Source organism: Heloderma suspectum, chromosome 5 (assembly GCF_057233095.1).
Source record: "Heloderma suspectum isolate Gila_16-S chromosome 5, 16-S_ref, whole genome shotgun sequence".
Taxonomy (NCBI): Eukaryota; Metazoa; Chordata; class Lepidosauria; order Squamata; family Helodermatidae; genus Heloderma; species Heloderma suspectum.
Genome location: NC_139462.1, coordinates 226,860,201 through 226,872,812, shown reverse-complemented (window position 1 = coordinate 226,872,812; position 12,612 = coordinate 226,860,201). Strand labels below are relative to the sequence as shown.

General features: G+C 49.3%; 1 protein-coding gene across 1 annotated transcript in view; it reads right to left on the bottom strand.

Moving 5' to 3' along the window:
* The window catches only part of LOC146345233 (vasoactive intestinal polypeptide receptor-like), a 171,271-nt gene extending 159,010 nt beyond the window's left edge, over nt 1–12,261 (bottom strand). Inside the window, exon 1 of the mRNA XM_084859444.1 lies at nt 11,604–12,261. Within this exon, the coding sequence (XP_084715570.1) occupies nt 11,604–11,669 (66 nt within the window). The 5' untranslated portion in view covers nt 11,670–12,261. The remainder of the gene's footprint in view (nt 1–11,603) is intronic.
* Nucleotides 12,262–12,612: the final 351 nt, after the last annotated feature.

Below are 12,612 nucleotides of genomic sequence, written 5' to 3'. Positions count from 1 at the left end.
GTACCATGTGAAGAAGTTTCAAGAGGATACACTCCTACTATGACGCTTATGGTTCAAATGTCACCATATCAGTGTAGGGGCCACTGTGTCCACTAACCATGCAAAGGACTGTTCTTGTTGGGAGAGAAGCAGCAGACTAGAACTCTGTTCTCATCTTCACTTGGCTTCATGAAACATCATTTCAGAGATTCATCGAACTGGAGGGGAGCCTTTGAGGTCATCTAGTCCAGCCACCTGCTTGATGCAGGAAATTCAGAGCTAGAGCATCCATCAGGTGGTTATCCAGCCTCCGCTGGAAGACCTCCAGTGAGGGAGAGCCCACCACCACTTCAGGTCTTTGGCTCCATTCTCAAACTGCTCTTACCATCAAGACATTTCTCCTAATGTTCAGCCTAAATCTGCCCTCCTGCTACTTAAATCAACCTAAATCTACCCTCTTGTTACTTACGCCCTGACCTATGCATTTGTACATATTGTTTAGTTAAGTCTAGCTTTCATCAATGGGAGCCTAAAGTATCTCAGTCAAAAATTACAACCACCAATGGCACACGTGGCTTAACAGTGGGTTCGTAACAGCCTTCCCCAGTCTGGTGCCCTTCAGATGTGTTGGACTAGAACTCCCATTGTCCACAGGCAGCATGGGACATGCTAGCTGGGGACCATGGGAGCCATAGTCCAACACATCTGGAGGGAGCCAGGTTTGGGAAAGGCTGAGATTATGACATCGGTTTGACGCTACTCAAGTCTGTAAAACTGCTATTTTAAAAGAACTTTTCAATGCTGAGCTCACAAATCACAAGCAAGGCAGGCAGCCCTAAGAAACTCAAGATCCCACCATACTGTCGTTGTCCCATTTGTCTCTCACACCATGTGCTGGAACGGCTTGGCCCTTTGCCTATGGCGTGTTCGTAACACGTTTGCTGCAATTTTAGCTCTGGGGCTGTGATCAGAAACAGCTGTTTAGTGAGGACAGGCATTGCACCTTTCGTTAGCCATTAAAAGAGCAGAGCTGCGGCAAAACGTCTCCGATGAAATCAAAGCAATGCAAAAGCAAATGCTAAAAATAAAGCTTTGCTAAAAGAATGCTGGCAAGAAGGGGAAAAAGTGCACAGCGGGGTGTGGTTTATCATCTGCTTGCAACAGCAATAACTGGAACAACAGAAGGGCAAAATTCTCCCCGTATGAACATCCTTTGGGTTGGGCAATCTGTTTTTTTTTTTAATCTTTCTGCTTAAATAACACAACAGGCAGGAATTCAGCAGGTGAAGCATCACCCTTAGCTACATGGCCATGCTGAGAAGTGCTTCACCTGTTGAGTGACGGTCTGTTTTGTGGCATAGAATTGCTCTCTGGCAAAAGGAGGCCATCGTGGCTAGAGAACATCATTCATTCATTCATTCATTCATTCATTCATTCATTTCTATACTGCCCAATAGCCAAAGCTCTCTGTGTCTGGGGGTGGGGGGTGAAAAGAAATATGGGGATGATTTTCTACAGAGGTCAGAAGCTGGCTGTATATCATCCCATGCTGGGATGTATGGAAGTTGTAGTTTGACACATCTGGAGGCCAAAAGGTTTGGGGAGGCTGCACTAGCAGAAACCTCTGTCGGGGAATGAAGGTCGTGCCACTGAATAGCTGCAAAACAGACAGGAGAAGGGTTGACCTGGAAAAGCTGTGACATGCCCAAATTGGGGGGGGGGGGCAGAAGGCGGGGAGGGCTGCTGAGAAAATGTGGTGGAAGGGAGATGGGTTAATCAGCCTTCTGCTGCCCACTGCTTCAGACAGAGCCTTCTCTATGATGCTCTCCAGATATTCAGCAGAGACTTGAGTTCCCACATCTGGGTCTCTGCCAGACATCTAGCTCCACTGGACAGCAGTGACCATTGCTTATACTGGGTAGTTTGTTGGGGGAGATGGTTGCCAGAATCCATCCCCAAAGGCATACAAAGAACAGAAGACGACACCTTTCCTTTCAAGGGCTCAGCTTCCAGAAGTGAAAATGCAAGCTTCCAGATTTCACCGAGTTCTACGATAGACATCAGAGCATAAGAAGAGCCCTGCAGGATCAGACCAAAGGCCTATCTAGTCCAGCATTCTGTTCACACAGTGGCCAACCAGATCCCTATGGGAAGTGCGCAAGCAGAACATGAGCACAACAGCACCCTCCCGCTCATGTCCCCCAACAACTGGCACAGAGAAGCAACCTGTGTCTGATCCTGGAGGTAGCATATAGCCATCAGGAGTAGTAGCCATTGAGAGCCTTATCCTCCATGATTTAGTCTAATCCACTTTTTGAGCCATCCAAGCTGGTGGCCGTCAGTACGTCCTGTGGTAGCAAATGCCACAGTATGACGGATTCCCAATCTATTAACTAAACCTGGAAAGCAATTAGCGTTAGCCACAAGCAGAATAGGAGGAAAGAAAGGAGCATCAGCCTCCAAGTGAAGAGAGGAAAAACCCGAGTGGCACGTCCTGGAATTAAATAAGTTCTGCTTGGCCCTGAGGGCATCTTGCCTCATTAAGTAATTAGCTCAACAGGACTTTCTGGAGAGAAAGAATGGAACATTAAATTGGCAAGCTGAAGGGGCTCCACGGAGCCAAGGCACTGGAGGGCTGAGCTCCAGGACACAGTGTTCAGTGCCAGCGCTCAGCCGCAAGAACACTGTGAATAAAAATAGCAAGGAAAATCCTCCTGAGTATACACAGAGTGCTTTTGTTTTCCCACTGACTGACCATTTACAACCAACCCTCATGCTTTGAACACCAGTTCTGCGAAATGCAATACACACACACACACAAGGGGTGGGGAAGAGAAACTCTGGGCATGTACAGAGTCCACCACTACCTAAGGATAAAAATAGATTTGACATTAAATGTTTCCATTATTTTATCTATTTATCAAAAGCATTTGTATTCCGCCCTATATCATTAAGTTCTCAGGGTGGCATACAGATAAAATCAATTTAAACAGTATCAAACAATAAATAATTTAAACAGCTAAAAACATTTTAAACATTAAACAAGCTAATGCCAATTAAAATCTAAAACAATAAAACAGTTAAAACGGTGTGCTACTTTAGGGAATGCATTTAGCCCTCAAAGGCTTGGGTAAAAAGCCGTGTTTTTACTTGGTGCCAAAATGAAATCAATGTACATGCAGTCGGGCCTCCAAGGGGAGGGCATTCCACAACCAGGGTGTCACAGCAGAGAAGGCCCTCTCCCACGCCCCACCATAGTGTATGCCTCGTGCTGGTGGGACGCAGGGGAGGACCCATGCCTTTAACATGCAACCTTAAAAATAAAATACAAATGGCATTAGCTGCGGGTGATAAAAATCAGGATCCCAGGGGGCAGGGAGGAATTTAACCCTTTCCCCTTTGCTGCACTCTTGAGAAAGAGCCCTCCTCTGATGCTGCCATTTGCATTGGGAGGGACTCCCCCCTCTGGCACCATTTTCAACACAACTAGTAACATCCTACTAATGCAAAGAGCTGGAATCCTGATAAGATCCCCACTTGGGCTACACACACACACACACACACACACACTAAAGACTGCACAGTAAATGCAAAGATGCATTTAATGTCACATTTACTTTGGCCGTAACATTAGGCAAAAGACTTCTTGGTGATGGAGCAGAACTTGCACGAGCATTTGAAAAATGAAATGGCTGTGCAACGAAAAGGAAGACAAATATTTCTTTCCAGTGGGGCGAACGAGGCGAGACGGTGAGGACAAACATCATTTGTCCTTCATCTTCCCCTGTATCTGCCTCCCCCAACCCGAGGCCCTCCAGATGCATCAGACTACAACTCCCATTGTGTCTAGCCAATCAGCTGCCTGGGGGTGATGGGACTTGTAGTCCAGCACATCTGGAGGGGCCAGGTTGGGGGAGGCTGTCCTACATCAATATCCTCTGCAGTGAAGACAGAGAGTGTCTGGTGAGCGCAGGGTCCTGTATCAGCAAAGGATGCGGGCAGAAATGCCAGAGGGAGAAAGCCTCATGATTCATTGCGTGTGCTTCCCCAGTTAATACATCCTCGCATTTTACCCAGAGTAGATTTACATTCCTGCGGAGAAGCATCATGTTCTCTCGGGAGACTGTTTCTTTACAGCCAGATCTCACACTGCCCTGCAGTTCTCCAGGTCCCCAAATTATCGTAATGTTTTCCTCCCCACCTCACCTCCGCCGCCACCAGAGAGCTCTAGGTGAGATGTCTTTGCTTGCTTGGTTGCTGCATTGCCCTGGGATGGCTTAATTCCGCTGCCATGACAGACCGCATAGATCAGAGAGACGTATCGCAAACTCTCCCCCCACTGCCCTGCAGTGGATTCTCTTTCAGTCAAAGGGGAAGCACCGTAGCAGTGATAGACCACGTGCATTGCGTGAAGGAGGACCGGGTTCAGTCCCTGAGATCTCCAGGTAGGGCTAGGAAAGACTTCCCACCTGAAATCCAGGAGGTCTGTCTGCTAGTCAGGAGATGAACCAGAGGTCTGACCCAATAGGCCATGCCTGCGGCATCCAATGCAAGGGGCAGATATTGCACCCTAAGCAACAGGGTTTCCAAGTTCAAAGCTTTCTTTTTCCCCATTCACTACTATGGGAGGAAGTAGAGCAGTGAACATTCACTGGGTTGAGGCACCCTTGCCCTTGGCGGCTCCCATACCTAGCAGAGGGGACAGACTTTGCACCCTATTCCCTGCATCCAAGGCTGTCGCCTGTCTTCTTTGTTTCATGAAGCTGCATGAGAACCATTGAGAACCGAGCCTTCTTCTATCTGAACAGCCCTGCCTTGAGTAACGTTTCGTGATCACATTAGCGTGTGACAAAGTGACCGGAGAAAACCAGCTTTTTAAAGCTGCATCCACCGGTAGTAGTGGTGTGAATGACCAGGGGCGATGCAGTCCGGGGGCCTGGCCTGTCGGGTTGTATATGGGAACTTTGGATTCAAGTCCTTTCTTGGCCAGGAAACCCGTCGGATGGCCGTGGGCATGTCCCCGTTTCTCAGACCAGTCAACTTCACAGCGTTGCAGTGAAGTCGTGAAATAAATCAGCCATCTGGGGCAGCCAGAGGGATGATGGAATTGTTACAAGTGGAAATGACTGGGAATAGGGCAATCGGCAGAAGTTACGAAATAAAATGGGAGTTGACTCATGAAGCAGAAATATAAGATGGGTGACAGCAGCTGATGTAGGTGAGCACGACCTGATTCACACATGCATGTATACATCACTAGGGATGGCAGAGAATTTCTCCCCGAAACTTCGGGGGGCCAAGCGCCAACGTGTTCGGCCCCCCGAACAAGTTTCGGGGAGAAATTCTCCGCCCCCCCGCCCCCCCCGGGACGGGACTTACCTTTGGCGAATGTCCCTCCCGGAGGCGGGTCCAGCCGGTGGTTCGTCGGGTCTTCGTCCGGGGCGGGAGCGGCAGCCGGTCTTTTGACCGGCTGCCGCCGCCGCCATTCCAATAAAAGAAAAAAAACAAAAACGCCCCCGTGATAGGCTACATGACAATTAACGTAGCCTATCACAGCTAGATTTGCAAAGTCAGCCGTGATAGGCTACGTAAATCGTCACGTAGCCTATCACGGGTGACTTTTTTAAAAAAAACAAAAAACGTGCGTACGGATAATGGCGGCCCCCATAGGGAGCCGCCATTCCCGTTCCTTATTTGGTCGCTGTAGTCTATGTAAAGATTACGTAGACTACGGCGAAAATAAGGGCAATGCTATTTGCGTTGCCCTTATTTTCGCCGTAGTCTACGTAAAGATTTACGTAGACTACAGCGACCAAATAAGGAACGTGAATGGTGGCTCCCTATGGGGGCCGCCATTTGCGTACACGCTTTTTTTTTTTTAAAGTCACCCGTGATAGGCTACGTGACGATTGACGTAGCCTATCACGGCTGACTTTGCAGATCTAGCCGTGATAGGCTACGTTAATAGTCACGTAGCCTATCATGGGGGCGTGTTTTTTTTTTAACTTTTAATTTCGCGGCCGGGCAAGGCGAGGCACCTCCTCCCCGGCCTGAATTCTGGCCGGGCGAGGTGGGAAGCCTCCCCCCCGGCCTGAACTTCGCGGGGGGAGCAGCGAAGCACCTCCCCCCCACCGCGAAAAGCTGCGAGACCAGGTAAGTGACTTTCGTGCACCCCTATAACATCACCTGAAATGTTGATACTTGGTCACTCCAGACTTGATTAGCAACTGAAATGTATGCAACTGGACTCCGCTGAAAAGCACTGGGGTATCAGGACATATGAACCTACTTGTATGCTACGTTCTTCATCTCAAGACCTCCTCCAGGGCCCTGCTTCGAGGGAGGCTCAGGAGGGGGCAATGAGGGAGAGGGCCTTCTCAGTGGTGGCCCCCCAATTGTGGAACAATCTCTGTAATGAGGCCCACTGGTGCTAACTTTGTTATCTTTTCAGCACCAAATGAAGACCTTCCTCTTCTCTCAGGCATTTGGCAGCGTATGATGGGGTTATATGGTCCTGGATTTTTCTTATTGTTGATGGTTTAAAATCCTTAGATATATGTGTGTGAGTGTGTGCTGTCTTTTTAGATGTTTGTATGTCAACGTTTTTTGTACTATGTACAATATCGTATTTTTTGAGGTTTTTGATCTTTGCAAACCATCCAGATTGCTTTGGCTATTGGGCAGGATAGGAAAGTAAGAAATGAAATGAACACTTTTATCTGTTGTGCAAACTTGTTGATGGCTGTCTAGCTTTGATGGCTTTTTAAAAGTAATACTCCATTTCACTGCCTTTTAGCCATGATAGTGAAAACTGAGCCTCTGCGATTAGAGGCAGTCTATCCTTAAATGCTGAGGACAAATGGGGAGGGAGTATTGCCATCCTGCCCCATGATCCTTCAGTCTGACCCAGCTGGGCAATCCTTCTGGCCCATGCATTCAAGAATGGGCCAGATGTTGCAGTCTTCAAGTGATGGAACATGCATGTGTGAATTGTCCTTGTACTGAGTATAAATTATCTTGAGAAATTCCTTCAAGCCTTCTAAGGGTCGAACTACACACTATGTTAATTGTGTTGCATGTAGCTGAGCCTTATCTTTTTTTTTTTTAACTTTAGAGTAACTGGACACGGCCCCAATTAGGATCAGGATCACATACACCAGGAGGGGAGGATTCCCCCCCCCCACTGTTTGCTTCTTGAAATTCTACCCCATCCCTGTGCAGGGATTAAAAAAAGGGGGAAAGGCCTCTATTGACTCCAGTGGAGACTCTCTCTCTCTTTTTAATTGCTGTGTGGGGGCTGGGGGGGATTTTGGGAAGGAAATGGGTTTGGGAGGGGAAGGTTTAATCCCCCCTCCCAATGCATGTTGATCCTGATCTGAATTATGGCCATGTGCAATTACTCTAAAGAAAAAGACACGGCCCAGCTATACACTACGTAATGAACGTACGTTGTTTGACCCTGAGAATTCAGGGTCTGAGGAAGGTATGGTACTAAAACATGCATCTTATAACTGAGGATTGTCATGGAAAAATTGTTTTGAACCATTTTTAACCACAGAATCATAGAACAGTAGGGTTGGAAGGGGCCTATAAGACCATCGGGTCCAACCCCCTGCTCAATGCAGGTATCCGTCCTTCTTTATAGTCGAATTTACAATTAAGGATCTAAGCCAGCGGTAGGCAACCTGGTGCTCTACAGATGTTTTAGACTACAACCCCCATAAGTCCAAGCCAGCATGGCCAATGGTCAGGGATCATGGGAGTTGTAGTCCAAAACATCTGGAAGGCACCAGGTTGCCTAAACAGAGCAAAAGCTACAATTCTAAACATAATTCCTAGGGAGTAAGTCCCACTGAACTCAGTGGGACTTGCTCCAGGGTCAGCATGTTTGGGGACACACTGGATTTGCATTCACATCCATCCTCAGTACATTTCACCACCAGGAGAACCGAAGCTCAGCGATGTGTCCTTCTCAGTGTTCACTCCACAGCAGTCTTCCCCAACCTGGTGCTCTCCAGACATGTTGGGACTACAAGGCCATTGTACTGGCTGGGTAGTGCAACACATCTGGAGGGTGCCAGATTGGGGAAGGCTGTTTTGAAGCCTTTTCTATTCTTGTGCCCATCTGTAACAAAGCCCAATTACCTGTTACTGAAGCAAGCACGTATTCCTTCCTTCCCTGTTTATTCCTGCCTCCCTCTTGTCATCCCTCCGCCCTGGTGTCAAATGCTAGACTGTAAGCTTCTCAAGGCAGGGGCTTGCCTTTTGGTTTTCTGCAAATTGCCACGCACACTGATGGCACTGAATAAATAATAACACAACCCATAACACCCGGGATATTCTTCAGCTGTAAATATATGTATTTTACAGCCCTGCGGAACTGGCCGAGGATATATAACCCTGCAAAAATTGGCTAAGATGTACCCCACTGTTCCTGTCATTTGCCTCTTGAAGATATTGGGTTGGATTCAGATTTAGTCATACTTAAGAGTAGAGCCCCTTAAGTTTGGCATAGCTGATGTAAGTCCCATTGATTTTGATGGGTCTACTCTAAAGAAAGACTAAAGCTGGATCCAACCCATTGCTTGGATATTTTAAGGGGGTCAATAAAAAGGGAGCATGTGGAATTGGTTGGTAGATTATTAAAAAAGGTAAAAGTAAAGGTGTCCCCAACCAGTCGTGTCCGACTCTAGGGTGCGGTGCTCATCCCCGTTTCTAAGCCGAAGAGCCAGCGCTGTCCGAAGATGCTTCCGTGGTCATGTGGCCGGCATGACTGAACACCGAGGTGCACGGAACGCTGTTACCTTTCCTGCCGAGGCGGTACCTATTTATCTACTTGCAATTTCTTGCTTTCGAACTGCTAAGATTACTAAAAGCAGCCCCAAACAGTGACAGCTGCCATATGAAGGCTAGACAGTGCCCCTTCTTTAAAAGGAAAAAGAGATACTTTTTTATAACAAGAAAACAATGGAACTTGGATCTCAACGATTACAGAGCTTTTGCAGTGTTGCTAAAAAAAAATACTTGGTGATTGTAGAATCATTTAGAATATTTAGTTAACCATCTTCCTTTTCCCTTCGTAAACCTTTTCTCAGTATATAATTACGATAAAAAGAGACAAATATAGAAAATTGGTTTAACTTACTCTGAATTAGTTATTAAAGGTAGAATTGTATATGAACTGCACAGCTTAGGATACACTTTACTGTGTTGTGTATGTGATCTATTTATCAGATGCACAACACTATTAATAATAATAACAATAAATCAAAAAAGAACTAGCAAAAGACATAACTGGGCGAAATAGAAGAGAACAGAGATGGGGTACTTTTAAAAAGAACCCTAGAATAATATACCAATGATCTATACTTTCTCTTACTTCCTTCTTTTTTTAAAAGGAAAAGTGGAACTTGTAGGAAAATGAAATGTACAAGGGGCCTTCCAGTTGGATTCCACCACCATCTCTTTTCAAAGATAGATTTCAGAATATCAGAGGTAATCCAGGTTAAACTTCAGCCCTTCCGTTAATTTCAGTGGAGAAAAAAAAGCGGAGCACTTGTTTAGCTTCCTCATGGAGATCAACACAACATATACAACATTGAACCTCTTGGATAGCCAGTTCAGCCGTTGAAGAAAGTCACCTGTATCGTAGCGGTACCCCCCCCCCCCACTGTAGAGTTAATTTCTGTGTGTGGGAATTCAGATCCAGAACATGGTGTTGGGGTAGGGCTTAAACCCCCACCCCACCCTTCCCAGGACTACTTCTCTAATCTCAACCAGAGCCCCCACTGGCTTCTTTGAGGGGGCGGTGGTGTGGAGGGTCAAGAAATCCAACCAAGCCTCTGTCGTTTTCGTGTATGATTTGGCCCTCCACTAAAACATTTGGTCCCCAAAGCCACCTGTCCCCCAAGCAGCATGGAAAGGGAACAATTTGTCCAATGCTGTCCTGAGGGGGGATGGGGGTGGGGGAAAGACATTCTCCCTCTGGGCACAGCTGGCAAGATTTAAAGAAACTTGACAGGGCTGGCCCAGATATTTTGCTGCCCGAGGCAAAGAATGAAATGGTCCCCCCCCCATCCATTCCACAAACAGAAGTCAACCAGAGTGACTGTTGAATCTTATGTCATCAGTTGGTGATAGGATAGCATCCTGTAGCACATATGAGAACAGCAAGCTGGCTTAGGGGGTGCAGACTCCGTAGAACCCACAATTCTGTCCTCCAGCACTGCAATGCTGCCCGCCCCCCTCCCCTCCCCTCCTCTCCCCTCCCCGCAGCTACCACCTGAGGCAGTTGCCTCACTTTGTCTAACGGTGGGACTGGCCCTGCGACAGGAGACCTTGAACAGAAGACTCTTGGGCTTGCGTTCACCAAAACCCATGTGCTGTTGTCTATACCAGAAACAGACCCTCAAAGATACCACGTAAGGATCAGTGAAAAAGCTTATGTGCAGAAAGTGCTTCCCTCACGCCAAGGAAGTCACCACAGGGATGGGCGACCTGTCAAAGATGAGGGTGGCAGGGGAAGCTTGGAGATCAGGCAGGCTTCCCATACCTGGCTGTCTAGAGTAGAAATTGAGGTGAAAGGCAGGCAGGCGGAGACAGGCTCCGGTGCTCGAGAAAACCAAATGTTTTGCGCTCAAGGCGTTTCGGAATGCTTCCTTCCTCGGGAGCTATTAAAAGCTGTTTGATCTCTTGTTCTGAAATACACAAGTGTTCTTTTCTCTGGATACTTGCAAACGCTGTTGTGGAGGTCTATTGCTCCCACAGAGGAAGGAAACACTCCAAAACGCGCTGAGCGCAATACATTTGGTTTTCTCGAGCACCGGAGCCTGTCTCCCCCCCTTTTCACCATTATTCACGGTGTTCTTTCCCTCTTTACTTCTTCTGTCTAGAAATTGATAGAGATCATGGAAGAGCAGTACAGCCACATTTATGGGGCAAGATGGCAGCCCATTGAAAGGCTATCCGTGGAAGATGTTCCAGTAGTCATAACTGGCACTACTGTGCCAGATTTAGACCAGATGCCGCCTCCATTCTAGAAGGTTCCTCTCCGGTGGGCTGAAGGAGAACCCCAATTTCCCCCCACATCCTCAGCTTGCCCTAAGCCAGCCTTCCCAACCCGCTGGCCTCTGGATGCTGGCCGGGGCTGCTGGGAGTTGTAGTCCAACACCTGTGGAGGCCACCTGGTTGAGAGGAAGGGTAAGCTGAGAGACAGTGCGGTGAAGTGGTCAGAGCATTGGCCTGGGCCTCGGGAGAGCTGGGTTCTAGTCCCCACTCGGCCATAAAGCTCGGCAGGTGACTTAGTGCCAGTCCCTGCCTCTCCGCCTAACCTACCTCACAGGGGGGCTGTGAGGATAAAATGAAGAAGAGGAGGGACACCTGTGCTGCCTCTGGTTCCTTGTAAGGAAGAAAAGAAGCGGGATATAAATGCAAGAATAAATAAATAAGTGGTTCACAACCGATGGATCTGTTTCCCATCCCATCCCATCCCATCCCATCCCATCCCATCCCATCCCATCCCATCCCATCCCATCCCCTGCCACCCTGCTCCCTTCCACCTTCTCCTCTTTGCAGGGAAGAAAGTAGCAGAGAGAGGCCGGCATGCCCAAGCCGCGCCAACTCACCTTGGAGAGGAGGGAGCCGGAGAGAGACACCCACAGCCACCACCGCTCCGCGACTTTCGCCTCCATCGCGCCAGCCGGCGGCGCGCGGAGCAGGGCCAGGCGCGGGGAGGAGATCCAGGCGGCAAGGCTCTCCTCTTCTGCGGGAAGTTCTCTCGCAGCGGGGGCCGCACCTTGGAGAGCTCCTTTAGAGTTCTGGCTCGTTCGGGCCGAAAGCCCAGAGTGGAGTCACGCCCCGCGGAAATCGGAGCCGCCAGCCTCCGCTGTCCCCGTGCACGTTTAAAAAAAGGCGCCCCCCTCCCCCCCCGGTCCCGCGCGTTAAATAAATAATAAAAATAAAACCCCCGACTTTCACTTCATGCCGAAGAACGCCGTTGGCACATCCTGCCCCGGGGCGGGCTGCCCTTCTTTGCGCAGCTCCTCGAGGAAGCCGGGCGGGGCAGAGACCGTCCCAATGGTCCGAAGCCCCCAGCCGCGATCTCGCCCCTTCCTTTCGCAGGCTCGCGAGCGGAGCGGAGCAGATCCCGGGACGGCGGCGGAGCCGAGCGAGCGAGCGAGGCGCCTGGTGCCCGGGGAGCGGCGCAGGCGGAGAGAGGCGCCGGCACGGCTCCGCCAAGGTGGCTGGCACGCGCGCCGCCCGGCCGGAGTTCCCTCCCGGGCCGGGGGCTCCGCCCCGAGGGCCGCGCTGGCGGGGGGCGGGCGGCCGGCGCGGCCAATGGGGAGAGAATCTGGGCGGGCCGCCTCTGGGTGGTACCCAAGGATGGAGGGGAGGCGAAGTCGGCAGGCGGAAAGCATGGAGGGGAGGGAGGGAGGAAAACAGAGACAGTACAGCTGCCACCCTTTTTCCAACAGGTAGAAACCTCTGGCTGCGAGAGCTGGACCATCAGGAAGGCTGAGCGAAGGAAGATAGATGCGTTTGACCTGTGGTGCTGGAGGAAAATTCTGAGAGTGCCTTGGACTGCGAGAAGATCAAACCAGTCCATTCCCCAGGAAATAAAGCCAGACTGCTCAC